This window comes from Melospiza melodia, chromosome 2 (assembly GCF_035770615.1).
Source record: "Melospiza melodia melodia isolate bMelMel2 chromosome 2, bMelMel2.pri, whole genome shotgun sequence".
NCBI classification, from domain to species: domain Eukaryota; kingdom Metazoa; phylum Chordata; class Aves; order Passeriformes; family Passerellidae; genus Melospiza; species Melospiza melodia.
Genome location: NC_086195.1, coordinates 98,701,674 through 98,723,430, shown reverse-complemented (window position 1 = coordinate 98,723,430; position 21,757 = coordinate 98,701,674). Strand labels below are relative to the sequence as shown.

Genomic DNA, 21,757 nt, shown 5'->3' with positions numbered 1-21,757 from the left:
TATGAGCGCAGCTGCTCTCTGTGCCTCCACCCCCAATATCTTCACTTACTTTGTAGCTACTCCCAAAACCTCACAGAATTTAGCAGGTATTTTGCTAGCTACATAGGTCGGTACTTAAAGGTTTTCTTCCTGCCTCCATCCCTTCCAGCTTTGAGAATGTAATGAAATTTATAACAGAGGGAGGAATACCTGTTTGAGAATGATGTTCAAAATCTGTGATCCTGCTTCTATCAATTATTTCTCACACCCTATTTTTGGTTCGGTTTTCACTTAACACATCTGATCAGAGAAGTTCTTTTATGCTTATGCCTGTCATTGTTTACCTGCATTGAAAGCCTTCATACAGAAAAAAAAGAGGTAAAGAAAAAGCTAATGAGTTAGAAAAGAAATAGTATAATAACAAAAATGGGAACAAAAATACTTTATCTCTCTGAGCAGCCAGGCCGGCAGAAAGGAGAAAAATGTGGTAAGTAAGCTGTGGAGAATAGGAAGTTTAAAAACTGAAGTGCCTCTATTTTAGAGACACTGCATATGTTTTCCAGCTGCAGGATGGGAAGCAAGATGTCAGTAGCATGGCTGGAGGTTAAGATAGGGCTGGAAGACAATTGGGGCACACAGAATCAATTGTATAGCTGTCACAGCAAAAATTTATTTGGTTCTGCATCTAGAAGTTTCACAGTTGCTCCAAACACATGCACAATGCTATATAGCTTACAACAATGGTTATACTAAGTAACAATGGGTGACAAATCTAGTTGGCTAACTGGAATGGAGTGGAATACAATAGAGCATAAGACAATTACTCTGCAAAAGGGAAGCCCAAAGTCCTAATATTAAGATTTTATAGGAGATACTAAGATAGTGGGGTAGGACTGGGATAATAGTAATTAGAACAGAATAGTTATTCATTATTACACAGCCACCCACCAAGACTGCCCAGATGTCTCAAGAGAAAATGCCAACATATGAAGCAAAGAAAAGAACAAAATAATCAGACAGCAAGAGATGGGAATATCCACTTAGAGGGAACTTTTCTCCAAATTATTTTTTAAATTATTTTCTTTTAAATCATGAAATATGGCACATAATCTCTCTTTCAAAACCTTTTAACAGTTAGTTAGCATAAAATTCCCAAGAATAACACGAGTTGTATGTGCCAAGTCCTTCTTTGAGTCTTGGTAAAGTCTTGACATCAGTGACATCCTGTGGCATTGAATTCCATAATCTAATTATGTGCTGCATTAAAAAGTATGTTCTTTTATCAGATTTGGAGCTGCTGCTTTTCACTTTCACTTAGTGTCCTTTTGTTCTTGAATTATGAGACGCAGGACTACAGAAGCTCCTGATCTATTTTCTCTTTGCCACTTACCATTTTTATACCTTCTTCATATCCCTCCTTATTCATCTTTTATTTTTTTTTCTTAAGGTTAACAATTCCAGTTTTTTCAGTCTTTTCATATGAAGGCTTGTCTATGTGCCTAATTATCACAATCAGTCTTTTCTGAATACCTTCTAATACAGTAATATCTTTTTGTGATGAGGTGACCAGTACTTCACACTATTCCAGAGAAGGGAAAATTATTGATTCATATAATGACATATTTTCTTTCTTTCTTATTCTTCACCTCAATTTCTTCTGTATTTGAAAATTTTATGTGCTTTTTTGACTGCAGCTGCTCATCAAGCAGGACTCCTCTTTGAGCTGTCTGCAGTGAGACCCAGGTGTTTTTCCTAAAATAGTGCTAGTAAGTGAGATCTCTGATAAAACAAATAATCTGTTACACATTTAGATTTCTTTGCTTTGTTTTTGGTTTGTTTGTTTGTTTGGTGGTTTGTTGGTTTTTGGTGGGTTTTTAAGATGGCCACCATCTCCCTGAGTCTTATTTAGACTTGGTTAATAATATTTCTTTGTTATTTGTAAATTTTGCCAAGTTGCTGTTCACTTTTTTTTTTGACATTACTTAATACATTTTGAGCACTTGGTCCTTGTATGATGCCTTGAAGCACCCTGCCATTGAGGTTTTGCTATAGTGAAAATTGACAGTATGTATTTTTTGGTTTTTTTTAATCTTTGAGAAAAGTTTTGCTTCATTTTGCATCCTATCCCAAAATTACTTAGCCTCTGACTTGAGATGGAGACTGAATCTCTTGAGAGGAACATTGTTCTCACCACATTTATTCAATTACACTAACAAGGTCAAGGGCCAAGTTGCCTTCACGATTAAAGCTAAATATTTGAGAGACAACTATCCTGTTTGCAACCACAAGTATGGAAATTAAGGACAGAAAATGGAAAACTAATTAATTCATCATGTTGGGCAGACACGTTCAAAATCAAGATGGGAGCAAGCTTTTAACACAGCAGTTCTGAGAATTGTCTTGGTGATAATCCTAAAAACCAGGAATTTAATCATTGCAAATAGACAGGAATATATAGTCTACTTGTTACACCTCAGACTTTGTGTGGAAATAAGGAAAAAGCAAACTAGTGGTATGGTCTAGACAGCTGTTAATTTTCAAGACTTTCTTTCACAATCTGATATGAACCAAGATATTTTAGGATTTGAAATATCTAAAGCTCTTGTTGGAAAGGGGAAGGGCAAACTTATTTTGAGGCTTTATAGGTCCTGACCTCCCCTAGGCCTGCTTATTTCCTGGTATCTCTCTCTCTTTCTCTCAAGTGTTCTCCATCCTCTCCCTGAGAGAGTCTATGTGTGCTTCACCAACCCTGACTGCCTACAGTATGCAACAGACCTCACCACCTTTCTGCACCAAGAAGATTGCTTGCACAGAGAAGGCTCCTCAGACTGCTTGGGACACCTTGCACAGATGCATGCCACTGCCTTGAACTCAGAATGGACACTAAAAGAGATCCTGAACATATTGGTGGGAAGTGTGATCAGACACCTGCAACTCAGACCCTACCTGTTTGGTAAAGGAACTATAAGGAAAGCTAGAACTTCTTGTGATATTCCCATAGTTTTATCTGACATAAATCCTGTATTTTCCATACCGTAGTCCACCCAATACTAATCCAAGCTATTTTGGGTGGAGCACAGGTTGACACCAGTTAACAGTGACAACAGGGATTAAGTATTTAATTTGTGAACAAGCCTATGAAAATGTTAGTAACTCCTCAATAACTAGTGCTGGTGCCTGATAAGCTGAGAGGACAGAACATGAAATATAATCTATGTCTATCTATGGACCAATTATACATACATATCTATATATATATATATATATATGCACACATATATATCTATGTGTATAAGAGTATTTATACTACATATATTCTTTTTCCTTTAGCAAGCTGCTTTGATACAGTAAAATATAGGATGCGGAATTATAGGAGAGTAACAGAAAAAGTTGCCACTGTGACCTTTTTGTTAATTCATAGCAACACAAAAAGTACCGGTAAAATATAGCACAATCGAAAATTTAGAGTTTCTCATTTGAAGGAAGAATAGGAAGAAAACTTGGTGCTCTCACTAAATTGTTGAAGGCTCTAAAATACCACAGGGCTTGTGCAAAATAAGACAGTGACAGAGATGGACCATAAAATGTATAGTCACACCTATTAGTGAACATATTGTTATATTAATGGCACTTCTGCATCAAATATAAGAATAGAAACAATACTGTATGTCATTTAGTTGATTTAGAGGGAAAAAATTATAGCAAAAGTATGAGCTCACTGCAACAATTCAAAGCTGAATGCTTTTCACAATAGATTTGCAAAATAAGCAGCAACCTAATAAAAAGTTATGTCAGTTTTTACAGTTTGCCTACCAAACCTAAGAAAATAGCATTAAATGATTGGCGGCGGAGTTTTGTGGAAACAATACACATGGAAAACAGTGACAATACTGTACCTGGTGCTGGCTTCATACTGAAAATATCTGTGCTTTGCAGTTGCTGTGGAGTAATATATCTCTTGAAATGTGTGTACATTCAAGTAGTATTAAGAGATAAATATATACCTTTTCAATGGTGCTTTTTCATTTGGGAGAATGTCACAGAATACTTTTCAGCACCTCTGGGAAGATGTTACTCACTATGCAAAGCCTGTATCCCACTATTTTTCGTGTAAACCCATAATGATAAAATATATCAATAAATAAGTATTTAAATGCTGTCTGAAATAAACCTGTATCACTGTAACAATTCAGGGAAGAATCTGTACTTCTTTCTTTTTGGGATTTTTTTTTTCTTTTTTCTCTAGAACCTATATAAGAATTGATTTGAATACATTTAGATTTTCCCATTTTCAGACAAGCTTCTTGTTTCTCTACTTTCCTTAAAAGGCTGTGCATCCTCCTACATTCCCCAGTGTAGCAGGATAAGAGACACTGCATTTTCCAAATAGAATGTTTTAATACTTTCCATCCTTCTATGTTGTTAGTCCCAAGCAATGACTTCTTTCTGGGGAGTGGTATCAATAGTTATTACTTTAACGTAATAACTATTGTTCTTGATCTATCTTGATCACAAGATAGTAAGTGATCTATCACAATGGGAATAAACTGTCAAGGATGATATTGGCTAAGATACTTGCTTATTTGAAAGGTCCAGTTTCATCCTGAAATCTGTGGCAAGAAAGACATCAAGTTTGAATCACAGGAGTTTATGTAACTACTGGGAGAAGGATTGGGTGGTATGGTTTTGGTACCTCTACATTTCAATTTCATATAAAACAAAATGCAATTATGATTTTTTTTTCGTTAGGCTAAGTAAACTAATAGAATTATGAGGCACTGAAGGTAACCTTTCTGAATTTAGGCTTGTTTGTCTTTCTTTTTTTTTTACCTGAAGTTTACAGCCATAGAAGTATATGTGTAAGATACTCAGCTGTCCTATACTTGATCAGGAACTTGATTAGGGGGGAATTTGGTGCTGTTGTTACTGGGGATTTTCCACATATACACAATCACAGAGACATAAATATATGCAATTTTTCTATTTATATCTTACAATATCACTTGAAAATCACAACAGCAAAAACCAACAGGAATTCTGTTTTTGTTAAAGCAGAGTTCAGATTTCGTCCAAGTATGACAAAAATACTGTTGAAAAGCTGTTTTTTATGAACACTCTCAAATCACTTGGTATTTTGCTTTTTTGTATTGTTCTGTTTCAGTTTGGTTTTTTGTTTTGTTTTCTCTATGACAGCACTCTATTTTTCAAAGACATTGACTTTCTCCTGACACTTTTAATTATACTTTTTTATGTAAGACAAACCATGGTCCTTAAACCATCCAGTCAAATCTCTCCAAGCAGAAATATATATGGGTCCCAGAAGAAAACAGCTGAAAACATTAAAGCTAGATGGACAGATACATTAATTATTACATTAACTTCAAACATTGTTTTCCATACCAATGTGACTTTGAGAAATGGAGAATCTATCAAATCAAGTATTTGACAGGTGACATATAAGGTATCATGTCATTTATCTGTTAGACAAGAAAATGCTCTTCTAGCTGAATCTTAATAAAAGAAACTTCTGTATCCATACTTACAAAGATTTCACAAAATACTTGGATCGTGCCTATGCACAAGATGTCTGCATTATTTCCTTTAATATCAAGTATTATTTTAAGTATATTGGTGTATCATTACCAACCTGTAAACATCAGCAGGTATATGAATACTGTCCATTCATAGAACTTGACTTTTGAAAACATAACTCTCAGAGTGCCTCCTTTGAATTTTCCCAACTGGTATGGAACCCAAGGCTGAATCAGTGGAAATGCTAATCTTTTCCTTCCTATCGAAATTAAATACAGTATTGCAAACTTTTGTGTTGTATTCTCAAGCTCTTACTGACCATTTATTGTAAAGCCTTACCAAAAGAGAATAAATAAAATTCAAAATGTTCTCTAGCCTGAAGATTTCAAAGTTGTATTTATCTCCATAGTTCTGTAAAAGCCTTATTCTACTGAATGAAGAATATTTTTATTTTAAGGGCAAGTCTTTAGTAGGAAACTTAATAAAAGTTACCTACCTTGTCATTTAAAATAAATGGTAGCTGTGTTGGCTTCACTCATTGACTTGGTTTTAGTTGTTCATCTGGTTTTTGTTAAATTTCAGATTTTATTGATTTTGAACAGTGAAATCAGATTGGCCTTTAACTTTTAGGTTCCAATTCATATTCCATTAATCAGGTATAACATAGTTCTGTTCATGCAATATTAAGTTAGAGCTCCAGGAGGAAGAGGGAGAAGAAGATCCCCAAAGAGAAAAGCAATAAAGTTTATACTTCAAAATTTAAAAAATATATCAGTTCAATTGGCTTCCTTTTATAGCTTCAAAACTATGTGTATTTTCAAGGTACTGATTTTTTTTTCCTAGACTAGTTTTAGGGAAGCAATTAAGGATTTAAAGTACAGACAGAAGTGTTGATCATAGTTACATCATAGCTTGCTGTTACACAATACACTTTTTCTCACCATAAGACCAAAAAAAACCCAAATCACCACCCCCATCCCCCAAAAGCCATAGTACTTATTTTAAAAAAGAGACAACTGGTAAAGAAACTTGTTAATCCTGTGCCTAACTGTAAAAGAATTTTAATGTAGCAGTAGCTAGTTTGCATGCAAACATCTCTGAACTGCCTGGTAAATTTTAGCCCAATGTTTGAAGTTTTTTTCATAACATTTACTGAGAAATATGAGATTTAAAGTAGTGTATGTTATATAAGTTCTTCCCACCTCCCAGATTTGGTAGATCCAAGAAAGTAGGCCTATCATGAATGTCAGTCAGTATGCCTTAATACAGATTCAGTTTGAAATACTTGTACTGAAAACCTGCTTGCACATGTCTTCTGTCATTCCATGTCCTGTGCTTCTCCTTAGATGATCAGTTCATAGAAATTGCTGTGTGGGAAGCATCTGATTGGGATGGACAAACGGTGTTGAATTGACTAAAACTACTTCCACTTATTTTACTTGAACTTTAGATATATATGAATTAAGAGTAATTGTTATATATATAGGGGTTTTTAATTTTAGTGAACCACATATAGAAATGCCTGACTTCTTTTTAAGTAATTCTTTGAGTGCTTGTGTCAGCTAAAGATTTTCTTGCACACTTAAAGTAGATATTTGGTCTTTATATTATGTTGTTGGTGAGATCATCAACATGTATCCTGCTAATGGAACTCCAAGATAAAATTTATACTTATATTTAAGACTGTATCATAGTCTTTTCCCTACTCTGGGTACATAACTCACTTATTTTTTCATGCTATGGGCAGTTTGTATTCAATTATACATTGTTTTCATCTTGCCTCTCTAAGTTTTATCAAAATTGCATGCATTCACATTGCAACTGAGGCAGAAAAAATTTCTTCCTTTTCTGTCTCTCATCACCTTATCTCATTTACCATTCTTTAAATAAATAATTTGATAGTTGATTTGTATTTTGCTTAAGGCTTTTCTTATGGCTTGGTTGAAGGAGAAGCTTTCAGAAGCTAAGTTTGAATATCTGGATTGCAGCTCTCCTTATGTTGAATTAGGATGCATAATTTATGGCCATATATTAGTTGTGATATATGGAAACAAATAGTTTAATATTGTTCTGATACAAAAAGAATTTAGTGATTTCTTAGATGATTGAGTTTGTGTGTGAGAGATGATAAACTAAGCAAAATCAACAATATGCCAGGAAATCCTTCAGATATTTACAGTATAAGCTTTTCTGTGTCCCAGGAGATCAAAAGAAAAGTATGTGGGTGGTGCACTTACCTACTTCTCATCTTGAGGCTTACCAAAGTGGTTGTCAGCAGAAGATTTGTATTTAGCCAATCAGGCATCCAGTATTAAGCAAAATGCATGATCTTTGTCCCCTTGGTAACAGTTGTGTTTAGCAGAACGCAAAATGTGTTGCTCTAAATCATTGCTCTAATTGGCACCTTTGTTGACAGCCTCAAAAGAAAGGTCAAGATGTGGTTAGGCGTGGGACTGATGTACTGTCTTACTCACAGCTGCAGCCTCCTTGGCTGAATGCAGCAATTTATTGAGCAGGCATTTGCTTTTTAAATTCTATGGATATTTTATTAAATCCCATTAGTAGATACTATTTGCATTTAATCTTCTTTAATTTTTTTTCTTTTATGCTGTGCTACAGATAGTGTGATTACTGCATTAAATCTAGGTGAGAAAAAAGGAAAGTGAGATGCCAAGCTAGTACAAAAATACCTGTAAACCAGTCACTTAATAAATTTGCTTACTGTTGTCAGGAACTGCTTTATGCATTGGAATATTAACACCACCTAGGCCAAGCTACTTTGGGTGTTTGAAAAAGTACATATTAGAACACCTGAGTTTAAAAATGTCTATTCCATATATAGTCATATTCTATGAGATGTAGGCACTCAAAGAGGGTGATTCAGAGCCCTAAATTAGTTGACTAAAGTTAGACAGTGTGAATACCTCCTACAGTAACAATATGTTGAAGAGGGACAGAAAGCAGGCAAGTGAAGACAGAAATGGAGTGATAAGGACAATAAATGAAGTAAGTCTGTAGTGAACTCTAGAAACTATTAGAAATCATTAGGAATTCTTTGACAAAAGGAAGATCAGTTTTCTTTAGAGCACAAGCTCCAAACCAAAAAGCATCTTCACAGGTAACTTTAAGAATAGTGTAGGTATGACACTTTCAGCTGTGACTACCTCGACATCCCTTTCTTGTATCTGCATTGCAATTGTTTCTGCAGTACCCAGTCAATGCTGGAGGATTAAACTACAAATATAAATAATTCCTTCTTCAAAGAGCTTACAAGAAAAATAGGATTCATAGGTGAAGAATAAGAAAGGAAAGGGGAGAAGAAAGAAATAAAATTACCTGCTCAAAGTAACGAAGGATAATAATTCTTTCTTACTATAACATGGACTGCAATCTATAATCCCTTACAATTTCCATGTGTGAAAGAATTTATAATACGCAGCTTTTAGAAATTACTTTTTAAAAAAAAAATTGCCTTTACTAAAAGAGAATACTCATGAGTAATGGTACCACAGTAAACAGTCTCATTTACATTTATGAGGGTTGGGTAGAGTTCTTGAAAACGTAGTCCTTTCACAGTATTTATGGGTTTTTTTGTGTTTTACTGTATTCTCTGTTTTATTAAAATAATTCTTTAGGCTGTAGCTACCTTTTTAAAGAGAAATCAAGAATTCTATATTCATCTGTCTGTAAATTTATTAGCTCATTAGTCACTGTACAAGAGGATGACAAATCTCAATTTTTCATCCTCAGAATCGAAGTTTACTAAAGAACAACATCCTACGTGTCCCAGATTTTCTTTTTTTTACTTGGTATTTAACATCTGATTAGAAGACTTTTTGGCATTTAATGGAATTGCTACAAAAGTTTCATGTCATGTATGGACACTTATATGCACATGCATACTAATGCTTTGCACCTATCCTTTTACCTTTGCACCTATCCTTACCATCCATTACCCTGTTTTGTGTAGGATAAAAACATTTGGCATGTAATCATCTGTCAAGATCTTGGTACCTCTGAGAAATTTTCTATTGGAAACTGTCATTATTGAGCATGTTAAAGTAAGTGCACAATAAAAAAATAAGTATCATTGTTTGCGAAGAAATGGGAAGCAAATTCTTCTGTTAAAATCAGTAAAGCTGTTATTCCCTTGCTGATTCTTTGATGGACTTGCCGTTTGCTGACTCGTAAATTGACTCTGTTGATACAGTTTTGAAAGTTCATATGCTTAGTTTTAGTAAAGCTAATACATGAGTCATCAGCTGTAGATTCAGGCTTTCCAGTTGTAGTAACTAACAGTACAGATGGTCTGATATCAATTTGCAGTGGCTCTTTTTACAAAAGTACAGTATATTGGTCTAGAGCAATATTTCTTGATCATATGTGGATTTCCTAAATTGTATGATATTTTAGATTTGGGGTTAGATTTGACCTGGGCCATCTGTTGAAGCCATTATATATATATATATATATATATATATATATATTAGTGTATATATTATATTCTGGATGCAATTTAGCATCCAATGCCCGATATTATAAGTCTGTTTGATCTTACTGTATAGGATGCTTCAGCTGTATCCCGGTTTATTAGCAGAGAAAAGCTAATTTCAGCTTGCATTCTTTTATTTGCTAACATTCAAGAGAAGTATTTAGGCATGTTGCCTTCTGCCTGAAAATACTGAAATTAATTTATATGGCCATTTATCCTATTCAACAAGAATATGTCAGTTTTTGATTAGCTACAGAAAATCTCAGTCTGTAATCAATTCCTAATGGCTATAGTTTTCTTTAGATAGGCTCATAAATTTTGTCTCCTAATAGAAAGTGAACTGTTGCAGTGTCACGTATTTAGCTATGTTAGCTTTATAACTACTAATTATTGAGGTATTTACAGTTCTAGAAAAAATCCTAAATGTTAAAGAATTAGAAAAAAAATATTTCTTTTTGTACCTATCACTTTATAGTTCTTCCCTTGTCTAACTTTCCATACTTTCTTGAGTCATTTCAATAGATTGTTCAGATATATTGGATTAAGAATGTATGTTTGAGTAACAACTACTGCAATCAGACATGACTTTATTTGTTCTTGACCAAAGAGATAAGCTGTTTCATTTGACCACTATCAAATTTCTCTTTACTGTGGAGTAGGAGCCAGACACTGAATAGATCTGTAGCATGGGATGTATCAACCCTGCAAATATTATGGAGCACATTCCCAACATGATGTGAGTTTTGTACTTTGGCAACAGCAAGACACTTCCTATACTCCTCTTGTTGGTGTCCTGATAAACCTAGACAGGAAACAGGGCACATGGACCAGGCAGCACACGGAGTCATGTTCTAAGAGCGTTAAGTTAGATTTAGCTGGAACATTCTGAGCTACTTATGCTCTGATTTTCTGCTCTCTTACAACATCCACACTAAACACATTTATTTTGCTTGCTTATGTACACATTTTTGCTTAAAAGTGTTGACATTTTTTGTATGTCTGAATTACAAAGCAGCGTATACCTCAAAAATGGCTAAAGCAATAGGCTTCACTTAGTAGCTGAAACTGTGTCAAATCTCCCTTTAAATCTGAATCTGTCTTCCTTCCCACCACCTGTCGGTTTCTCGGCTGTTTCAATGACCTGGAAAGGCCCGGGGTGGCCTTGGACAGCTCGGTCTTCAAAGGATGAGAAGAGGCTTCAGGTCTTTTCTCGGTCTCGGTGTTTATTAGTTGTTTATCAAAAAGATTTTCCCTCGGCACAGCAAGCCAGCCGTGAGCACACTGAGAGCCCCCGGGGCGGTCACCTATCTTTATACTCAAAACTACGTATACAATATTTATCAATTTTCCCCAATAACTTTTACCCTTATTGACCAGTGCACTTTTAGTAATAACCAATCCCAAAGTGCCAACATCACCACAGAAGATGGAGGCCAAGAAGAAGAAGAAGAAGGACAGGACACGCCCCAATTCCTCCATCTTACTTCTTTAGACCCCCCTGTACAGAAATCCTAAACCCTGTGTCTCACACTCAAATTAACTTATCCCTTCACCATTCACCCCAGTGAAATCCTCCCATCCTCATACAGGTGTCATCTCCTGTGTAGGATCAAAGTCCAGCCACCAGACACTTCTGGCAACATTCCAGGACCTCCGAGCCCTCAAGGGTGGTCTTGGTCACTCTGCACATCAGTCCTGAGGTGCTGAGATCCCACAACCACCAAAGGTGATTTGAAAATAAAGAAAACCACTTATGAAACAAAAGTGATTGTTGTATTATAAGGAAAGAAAAAAAAAAAAAAAAAAAGTGGTTTGCCTGTTACCAGAATAATTAAAAGCTGGTTGTGGTTTAACCCCAGCCGGCAGCTCAGTCCCACACAGTCACTTGATCACTCCCCCACAGTGGGATGGAGGAAGTGAATCAGAAGGGTTAAAGTGATAAAACTCATAGATTGGGATAAATTCAGTTTGATTTAAAAATTTACAAAAAACATTTACAAAATGAAACATTTTAATAATATTTTAAAAAATTAAACATCAACAAAATTAAAAAAAAAAAAACTAAGGAATTAATTTTCCATGTCCTGTGGGTGGGCAAGTGTTTGGCCATGTCCAGGCAAGCAGGGCTCCATCATGTGTCACATGGGACTTGGAAAAACAAATGCCATTACTCTGAATGTCCCCATTTCCTTCCTCTACCCCCAGTTTTATGTGCAGAGCATGACATCATGTTGTCTGTCAGTTTGGGGTCAGCTGTCCCAGCTGTCCCACCTCACAACTTTTGCTGTACCTCCAGCCTCATTGGTGGGGTGGCATCAGAAGCAGAGGTCTCTAGGCTGTGCAAGCACTGCTTAGAAATGTATAAGACATGTGGATGTTGTCAACACTCTTTTGGTCAGAAATCCAGAACATAGCACCATACAATCTACTGTGAAGACAATTAAGTGTATCCCAGCCAAAACATATACAAAATTAAATTCAGGATGTTAATTATCTCATTTATTTCTTTAACCTAATGTTTTCTTCATACAAATGGATAGCATAATTGCAAAACTAGTTTCCGTTCTTGTACTTCAGGAGAGATCACTGTCTAAGTTATATTGTCAAGGAATGAAAGAAAAACCATTTTTGTTTCATTTTTATTCTTCACATTTTGAATAAAAAAATTAAGTTTCCCTATAAATATGTGGTTTCTGTTATAAGCTGTGACTGCTTTTCTGAGGCTATAATCTATTTTCTTGGGTCATTTAAAGAAAGACAGGATTAGATATAGCATAGCTCAGCTTTAGTTTTTTGTCATTTTTTACTGGTAGTAAGTTCATCTCACTGCTTGTGTTTCCATGCAACCATATGTTTATGTGAAGTCACATTTCACTTTTTGATGAATAAAGTCCTTCTAATTTCCTCTCACATCAGTTGTAGGGCTCATAAGTGAGGTGCAAGTGTCATGTAGTTAGACCAAGAATATCATATATTTAGAACTTATCAGCATAATTATGCATTTTGTTTCATTATTCAGAACTTATCAGCCCGATTGTGTGTTTTGTTTTGTCATTTACTTTCTTTTATAGTGTTTACTTGCTGAGAATTTTCTTCCTGGCTTTTTGGAAGAATGCCAGACTCCAAGGAAGTTTCTCTTCCTCTTCCTTTTTACCTTCTTATTCAAATGCTCTTGTGTATTCAGCAAGAGGATGCCAGCTGCATGAATTCAAACAGCAGAGAGGGCAGGAGAAGACAATTTTAGCACAACTCACTGCTTTCTGTAGTTCTGCACGTTGCTTATTGGAACCTGTTGTCCATGTGCTGGCTAACATTGGACCGCGTGGCAGTGTGAGATGGACAGCTATTGAGCACCGACATTTTAGGATTCTAGGGAAAAAGCATGCCATGCATTTTTCCTTTGTTTGACAATGTGAGGAAGGGCAGTTTTCTGGCCACTTTAACAGCCATTTGCAATCACTTTGTTGAGTGTCTGTGCAAATACATAGTGCAGCTCAACTATGCCGTGAAAGCCTTTCAGTGTTAGTGTTGAGCTGTCCTGCCTTATGTAAGCCAAATGTTTTCGAAATGGAGCCACTTGCTGAAATCCTGTCTCTGGAGAGATGTGCCAGGACAGGGGGCATATTGGTTTTGACTTAAGAACTTGTAACCATTTTTCCTAGCCAGATTAAATATTACTAATGACAGCAGTTCTGCAGGGAAACACAAGAGAACATTCTGTAGATAACAGTACAGGGGGGAGAGAATATATCTTCTCCATGCCTGTTGGTTTCAAAGTCTAAGTCTTAGAAAAGTAAAGGACAGGAGAAAAATAAATTATTAATACTGCTCATGAAATTTTAAACGTACAAACATATCTTGAAATATAGTAGCAGGAGGGTGATAAACCCACACCCTTTCCACTTTTTTCCAGTAGTGGACATGTTTGTGCAACAGCACTCAAGCACAGCTTCTTACTGCAGGTGCTTTTACCATTTTGGGAGTTCACTGCCCTTGTTTTGTTAGCCTCAGCAGTTTGAAAGTGTTGGCTCACCCACAGTGCTTGCAAATATATCACTGTCCATGCTGCCTTTGCTTTTTGTATTTACTGGTGTCTTATGCTTCAGGGTTTCCGATGCCCTTGAGAAGCTGTGATCATTTTTTACATCTGAAAGAGTGCCAATTCATTTATTAAGACTGAGTCTGCGAGGCCCGGATAAATTTATTCTATCTAACATTTAATAAAACATTAAATTAAAAATGTGACTTCTGCAGTGACATACTCAGCATTATCCTTCCAAGGTTTATATGTGAACGTTGCCGGGCCCCACCTTTCCAGAAGGTAACGTGCTATCAATCTAGCTCTGAGGTGACAAGGACACTGATGTTTTTCTGTGGTGGTTATTTAATAATTAATTTTTCATTGCTAGTCTGTTCAATAAATGGATTGCAACATTTAAGACCAGTTTAATAGGTTTACAGGTCCCTTATAAATTCCAACAATGATAATAGTTAATAGGAGAATAATGAATTTGAGCTCAAAGATCTCAAGATCAATCAAGCAAATTAAATCTGGCCTAGGCTGTGGCTGCTGAAGTGGTTTTCTTGTTTGTTTGCATGTTTGATTGTGGATTTTTTTTTCCTATAAAATATAACCAGCGTGGATTACTCTATCTGATGATTTGTTGAATTTCTTAGTGTTTCACTTGTCATATTAATTTAAATCTTTAATCTGAGGATGTGGAATGCATATGAAGCGGCACATAAAATCAATATTATGTTGCAAATGATGTCTCCGAAGAGGGTGCAGTTGTGTAGGGGAATGCAATAATAGGAATAATAAAAAGAAAGTGTACCTTGATCTTTCCACATATGTAAGTGCAATGCTGTTTATCAATTAAAAAAAATAATAAAACCACACATACCTCTGCTTGTAAAGGAAAAACTTTTCATTGGGCTTTATCACATAATCAAAACACAAAGTAAAAAAAGGTTCAGATAGGGAAGCCTTGCCAGTTACTATGAGGATTTGAGAGCATTAGCCCTACAAAGAAAGAGTGTATTGCTTAGCAGGGGTTTGCTTGGCATTTAAAATAGATAGTTCTTGGTCTCATTAGAGTTCATGGTATTCAGAGGTAACCTCATTAAGAAAGTTAATAAAGGAGGAAGGTACATTTGGTTTATCTTCTTGCATTATGTCTCATCCAGAGCCTGATTATTCACTTTTTTTCAAGCTTTTCTGTATGATCACTTGAACTGGGGTGATTCTGTCATTTCACAGCCATTTCCACAGCTCTTTATTATTGCACACACTGGAAAGAGATTCAAAGCACTGTTATTCATTCCTGGCTCTGAAATTATCTTACTGAACATCCATTCACTTCATTACCCATTTTGTACATTTGCAAAATACAAACCAAGTTGATGACCTCAGTAAAAAGTATGAATTAAAAATGCTGGATAAGAAAATAATATGTCAGATTCACAACAGTAAGAAATTGGGGCATTCGTTTTTCTAGAGCTTTGGGATCTGACTCAAGATCTTTTCTTACCAGTTCTATTTTGAAGGAATTCTGGTTAGACAGGACATTATCAAAATTTTTTGATATAACCTTGAAAAAGTGGAGGGGGAGGGAAAACTGCACAGCAACCACATCTCTTGAAATCTATGTTCTAGAGATTACAGTCTTGGGTCAGACTGCAAACTTAAACCAAACCCAGGCAACCAATACTGAGTGTAACACATCAAGGTATTTCCTCAACCTTCCTCATTCTTGACATAGACCAACACTACCACCTCTCAAGCTTGCAGACAGTGATGGAGCAAGTAAACATTGCCTGGGCAGTAGCTAGCTATGGATGTTTTTCTCAGAACAGCTTCTAGAGGGAGCATAGGCTGTGTACCCATATGAAGGGGGAGAAAAAAAGAAAAGGGCTTGGGCAAATCAGTTGTGTTGGTTATTTCAGGTAGAAGGAAAATGAACCTGCAATATTATGTTGTACTACTAAACTCTAGAGAGTAGGTAGGAGAATATTGTAGCAAAATAAAAGAAAAAAAATTGATAATGAGGGTATCAGAAGATGATAAAAAGAGGAGAAAAGCTGGTAAACCTCCATTGCTACAAGAATTAATTGTTTAGCCTGATTAGTGAGGACTACATGTGCTTGGAACAGGTACTACCTATCATTAACTGGTAATAGCCTGTTTCCAGTCTAGGCAGTACCTGACTAATAACTACTATTGATGTTGATGTCTATCATTACAAAAGTAGTTATTTCACTACTGTAAACTGGCCAGGTGCTGCAGGCTGGATTTGCCATGCTGGAACCCATCAGTATCACCTGCTCTTATTGCAAGATTTGCCATTTTCAAATTCGCAATAATAGAATCATACAGTAGATTGGATTGGAAGGAACCTTAAAAGATCATCTAGTCTAACACCCTGCAATAAGCAGGGACATCTTCAACTAGAACAGGTTGCTCAGTGTCCTGTCCACGCTGACCTTGAATGTTTCTGGGGATGAGACATCTATCACCTCTCTGGGCAATCTGTGACCACTTATCTTGTGATAGGAGCCATTGGTGAGCCATTTCTGCACACCATTTCAGTGGCTGGCAGTGACCATTTTTCCCAATGGTGAACAGTCATCCCTGAGAAGCAATGGGCACTGACCAGAGAATGCAAATTGCACTGAACTGCATAGCAGCTCACCAGCTGGGTGCAGTCTCTGCTAGGTCTTATTTTGGGCCAAGGAGATGCAGAAAGCTGTTACTGCTTCCTGCCAGCTGTAGATCCATAAGCAGTTTCTGCAGTGAGTTTGTGATTCACAGCAGGTGATGGACAGTGATAGTTTACTAGTGAAGTTTGTGGTGACTTCAGATAAAAAGCCTGGGGCTGAGGAGGGAGAAGATAGGAAGCGTAGTAGGAAAATGGGATTATTGTAACTAGAAGGGAGAATCAGGTAGCAATTTTTTTTTTTTTTTTTGCTAATACAGAAGATGTAACATACAGATTTTTGAAGGAGAGAAGAAAGGAGATAGGAAGAGGGTTTACAAAATTAAAAATTTACATTGAAATTTTAAATGGCTCATCCCTTCCTTTTCCTCATGCACTCTTCTTTAGTCTAACAAATGTCTTGATATTGCTGTGGCTGAAATCCACTTAATATTTGCTCTCTGAATAGCCATGCAATTTCAGTGAAGTCATTCCTGAAACATAGTGGGAGATTCAAACTTAGTTCATATGGGCCTACAGATCAGTCACTAAATGCTATTTTCTAAAGGGGGGGAGGAGCATTGGTGGGTGGCTTGACTGAAGATAAGTATTAAGAATAGATATGATAATGAGATTGTCCTTGATGTACAATAAGTGCACACAAAGAATAGCAACAGCAAACCTATGAAGCTGGAAACTATTCTTCCTCATAGAAAGAGTAGGAAAATTTATTAAAAGTAAATGATGGCTCCATATAGGCAAATGGGAGAGTATAGTAATTTGTTTAGTATTTATTTTATGAGGCTAGCAATAGCACTGCAAATACTGCAGTGATGCAGAATGATAATGTGCAAATGTTAGCATGAATTAGTGGCCCTTTAAAATGCATCCTGATACTACAGAAGCCAGGCAAGCATTTATTACACTAGTCCTTACTATTTAGGCGATTTTAACTTGCTGTGTAAAATATCCTTTTGTAGTCTAAAATAAATTTTGAAGAGGGAACAACTAGAAATCTAAGAAATTGTTTTTCCTTACCTGTCAGAAGTGCAATGAAATAACTCTTAAGAAATCAGCAAGGTGTGAGTTTTATTTAAATTGTACACTCAGTTCATTCCTATTCTGTAGGTACATATAAAATCAACATTATCTCAACTACAATGTCATCACCTTTAACTCTTTTTCTCTGGGAGCTAGTTATTTCTATGAATTTGGGAATGAAAAATCCTGTTCATTGCACTCTGCCTAACAGTTCTTTGGTTTGGACAGAGTGCGAAGATCTGAGCAGGAAACCTTTGCTGCTGTGTACTGAGAATCTTTCTTTAGCCTATCCAAAGTACATTTTTTATTTTCTGTAGTGCTTTCAGCCTGATACAATTGTCACCTTCTTGGTGTTACTCACCTAACCTTGGTGTTACTATTCGTTCATTTAGGGTACGGAATCTTATGTCACTCCTTAAATACCTCTTATGGTTGAACATGCTATTTAAAAGCCTGGGCTCATTAATAAAGTATGGTATGTGAGGTGTCAGTTCATTCTGTTTTAGGTTTATGAAAAATACCATTTTAGTTCTACAATATTGTAACATTTGAAAAATGTTGACTTAAATGTTGACATATTTCTGCGGAAAATGCTTGGAAGACGTTTGCTTTTACAAAAATATTAAGTTTTAGGCAGACAAAATAACTCTTTCAACTCCATCTAAATTATTTCTTTTGTTCTATTGCTACTTTCAGAGGACTCTAGAAGTGTTTAAATGTCCACATAATCAATTTTATGTGTGGGCCTCACTTTAAACTTGGGATCAGCACAACACCGTTTTGGTTTTTGTTTGTTGTTTTCCTTTTTTTTTTTTGAATGAGTTTCCAAATAAAATGCAGTTGTTAGGTTTTTGAGATTTTTGCTTACTGACTGAATTTCTTCATTTTCAGGCCATGCCATGGAGGATCAGAGTGGTTGTCCCTCAGGGTCCTTTTTTAACAATAGACAGCATCAGAGGGAAATTTGGTGAACAATGAAAAGCTCCAAAATGGCAACATTGCAGCATTTCCACTGAACCTGTTTTTATCCCATATTTCTAGTTGCTAAGTTATGCATAGAAAAGCTTATTTTATTAAAAAAATAAAAAAAAGAATAAACATATATGTATGCACACACAGTCCAGTGTAGCAGTCAATGGTCTTATTATTCATATAAATACATAAATCTCCTTAGACTCTGGCTGGGCTCTTAGCTTCAGTGATATCTTGAGGGAATATGATAAAACATGCTTTTCAACACCAACTTTCTCCTTTCCTGGAAGAAACTACTTGTTATTAATAGAAGATAGTCATTGTGTTCCTCTGGCTCTGATAGACCTGATCAAATAACTTCCTATCAGAGTAGCCAGCTTCTTATTCCCTGGGACAGAAAAAATGTGTTTCTTCCTCTCCCTTCTATTAATAGTGTTTAGATTCTAATGGATTGGTCTTGAGGAATTGAATTCATACCTGCTGAAAGCACCAGCTCAGGCTTGATTCAGTCAGCCATATAGATCATTTATGGACCATGGGCAGCCTCAGGGCAATGCTTCTTCAAAAATAAGTAAGAAAGTATGATCTGAACTCTGTATAAATCCACATCAGACTTATAACAGGTGGGTTGAAGTAAAAGTAATTTAGTAAAAAGATTAGTGTTCCTTTCAGGAATATGCAGATTAATGAAGTAATTAGGACAGAGGGCCAGATCCTCAGGGCGTTGTAAATCATCATCACTTAGCTGAAGTTACTGAAGCTCTGCTGATTTATAACACCTACAGAATTGATCCACTAGCAAATCCTTAGTGATGATGTTGGTGTTTTCTCCTGGTAATAGAGCTGCAGGCATCCGGGATGACAGTTGGTTTGAGGGGCAAGTTCAGAATATAGATAAAAGACAACATGCATATTTAGAGCGTGTGGGGAACTTAAGACTGCAGAAGACCTTCTGGAGTTTCTGTGTTCAGTTCCTTTTTACTGTTGCAAGCAATGACATCTTATCATGCCATTCAAATTTTTTCTTAGAAACAAAAAGTGGTTGGTTGAGGCAGGATGGTATTTTAAGCACACACAGCATTACTCTGAAAAACAGATTGAATAGAAATTTTATCACATGCTGCCCTCTGGTTTCTTTTATGATCATTATTTCATTTTTCATTTGAGAAAGGGAGGAAATTGTCTATTAAAAAGATGGTGATAAGGGACGTGCTGTGTGTTTCTGGGATCGATATAGACAGATTATGTTTCTAGAACATTGAGGAATATGGTGGAAAGGCACAGTTGACTTGGTGCTCTGTAGAGCAGTAGGAAGCTTCACTTAACTTACCACCTGAGGTATCTGCTCATCTGGGAACAGTCAGCACACCCCAGTTCTCTGTGCTGTGACTACTGAGTGAGGAGTTTGGTCTGCCTAATCTTTAGTGCTGGCAGCAATATGCAAAGCCAGAAGGACAACAGCTTGGCTTACACGTAGCATGCTGAGTCTGCAAAGACCAGATAGATTGAAAGACTGTCTATTGACTTGTAAATTCAGGAAATTTGATAGTGAATCCTGTGGTGTACTGAAAATGCAAAAGTGTTTTGTACTGTTTATGAAAGCAATTTACAGAATAGGATTATACTTTGGATGAAAATCAGCTTTTTATGCAGAAGTTCTGAATAAACTCTGGAAATTTTTGATTAGTAATGAAGTGTGACCTCAGGTCCACAAACATTTGAAATTACGTCATTGTTTTTAGCTGGAGATTTTTGCTTGCTTCAGATACCAGAGAAGTGCCTATGTGACAATGTGGTGTGCAGGGGGGAAGATGTGAGAGAAGGAGAGAAAGGAGGGCTTTTTTGATCTTCCAAAATGCTGCTCCTGATTACTGATAGGGAAGATAGAATGGATAAGCATTTGGTGTTCATTCCTTAAACTAAATCTTTTTTATTTGAATTTATCTAAATTCCCATATCTCCAGAGAAGAATGAAAATGAACATTTTACTGAGAAATGTGTTATGATATTTCTGGATGTATTTTTTTCTGACTAGATTTGAGAGTCTCTGATGTTTTGTAGATTCAGTTAAGGTACCATCAAATCTTTGCAAGGCAATGTATGCAGAAATTGACTGTCATGAAACACTAATAAAAGTTATCAAGCTTGTTGTCTTTCCAAACCTGCATGTTCTTATTCTCCTTCTCAAATGCAGCAAATTTTGAATGACAGCTGCTTTATTTATTCAACTGAGTTCTTTTGGAAGAATAAGAATTACACAAGATTTCCATGAGTATTTTGATGGAAAACTATTATTTGTTCCTCCTAACAAAACATTAGCTCTCTTGCAGTGGTGTAGCTGCATTTCAAATCTGGAGTCAAGTCATTTTGACATTAAAGAGAGCCTGCCTATGGTGAACAGTTAAAATATCTTAATATTTAACTGATGAGTTTTGGAGTTGTGGCTTCAGGGTTTTTTGGTTTTTTGGTTTTTTGGTTTTTTGGTTTTTTTTTTTTTTTTTTTAGAGAGGAAAGGTATGTTTTGTGCTGTTGGTTTCTTCTTGATTTGTTTTTAGAAACAGGTCAAAGAATTCAGGTCGTGAAGAAGTTCATAGCAATATCTGGTAAATCTAAGGTTTGAGACAGAACCCTATTGCTTGCAGGAATAACATAAATTCAGATGATATTTTAAGTATCAGTAGTAGTGCATGTGTTCACTGGCTTAGTATTCTTGAGGAAGTTGCACAAGAGGAGACAAACTCAGCCAAGTCTGCAGGAATGTGGCAGTGTGAAGGAGCTTCTGAGGAATATGGGCTAATTTTGTATAGTGCTACTTCCAATTTCATATGCATTCATCGCTATTAAAAATTAGTTGGAGGATGAATTGCATAATTTCTAAAGGAGGTCACACGTATGTAAATACAATTAGGATAATGAAATCTAAATTTTAGAAACTGTTTGCTAGCTATAGTATTTAATGGGAAATGGTACATGTTAAATCAGCAGCAGCACCAAGACCCGACAAATATTTTAGTATATTGCCCAACAAAGGGCACTTTTTAGATAT

At 36.0% G+C, this 21,757-nt stretch overlaps 1 protein-coding gene across 11 annotated transcripts in view; it reads left to right on the top strand.

The window, feature by feature from the left end:
• Positions 1–21,757, top strand: part of PCDH9 (protocadherin 9) — a 671,837-nt gene that overhangs the window by 175,368 nt on the left and 474,712 nt on the right. Inside the window, exon 4 of one of the 11 annotated variants that reach the window (XM_063149411.1) lies at positions 2,682–4,424. The exons of 9 other annotated variants lie outside the window; for them this stretch is intronic. In XM_063149411.1, the coding sequence (XP_063005481.1) occupies positions 2,682–2,702 (21 nt within the window). In that variant the 3' untranslated portion in view covers positions 2,703–4,424. Of the gene's footprint in view, positions 1–2,681; positions 4,425–21,757 lie in introns of those variants that run through there. One more of the 11 variants, XM_063149414.1, reaches the window with a different exon arrangement.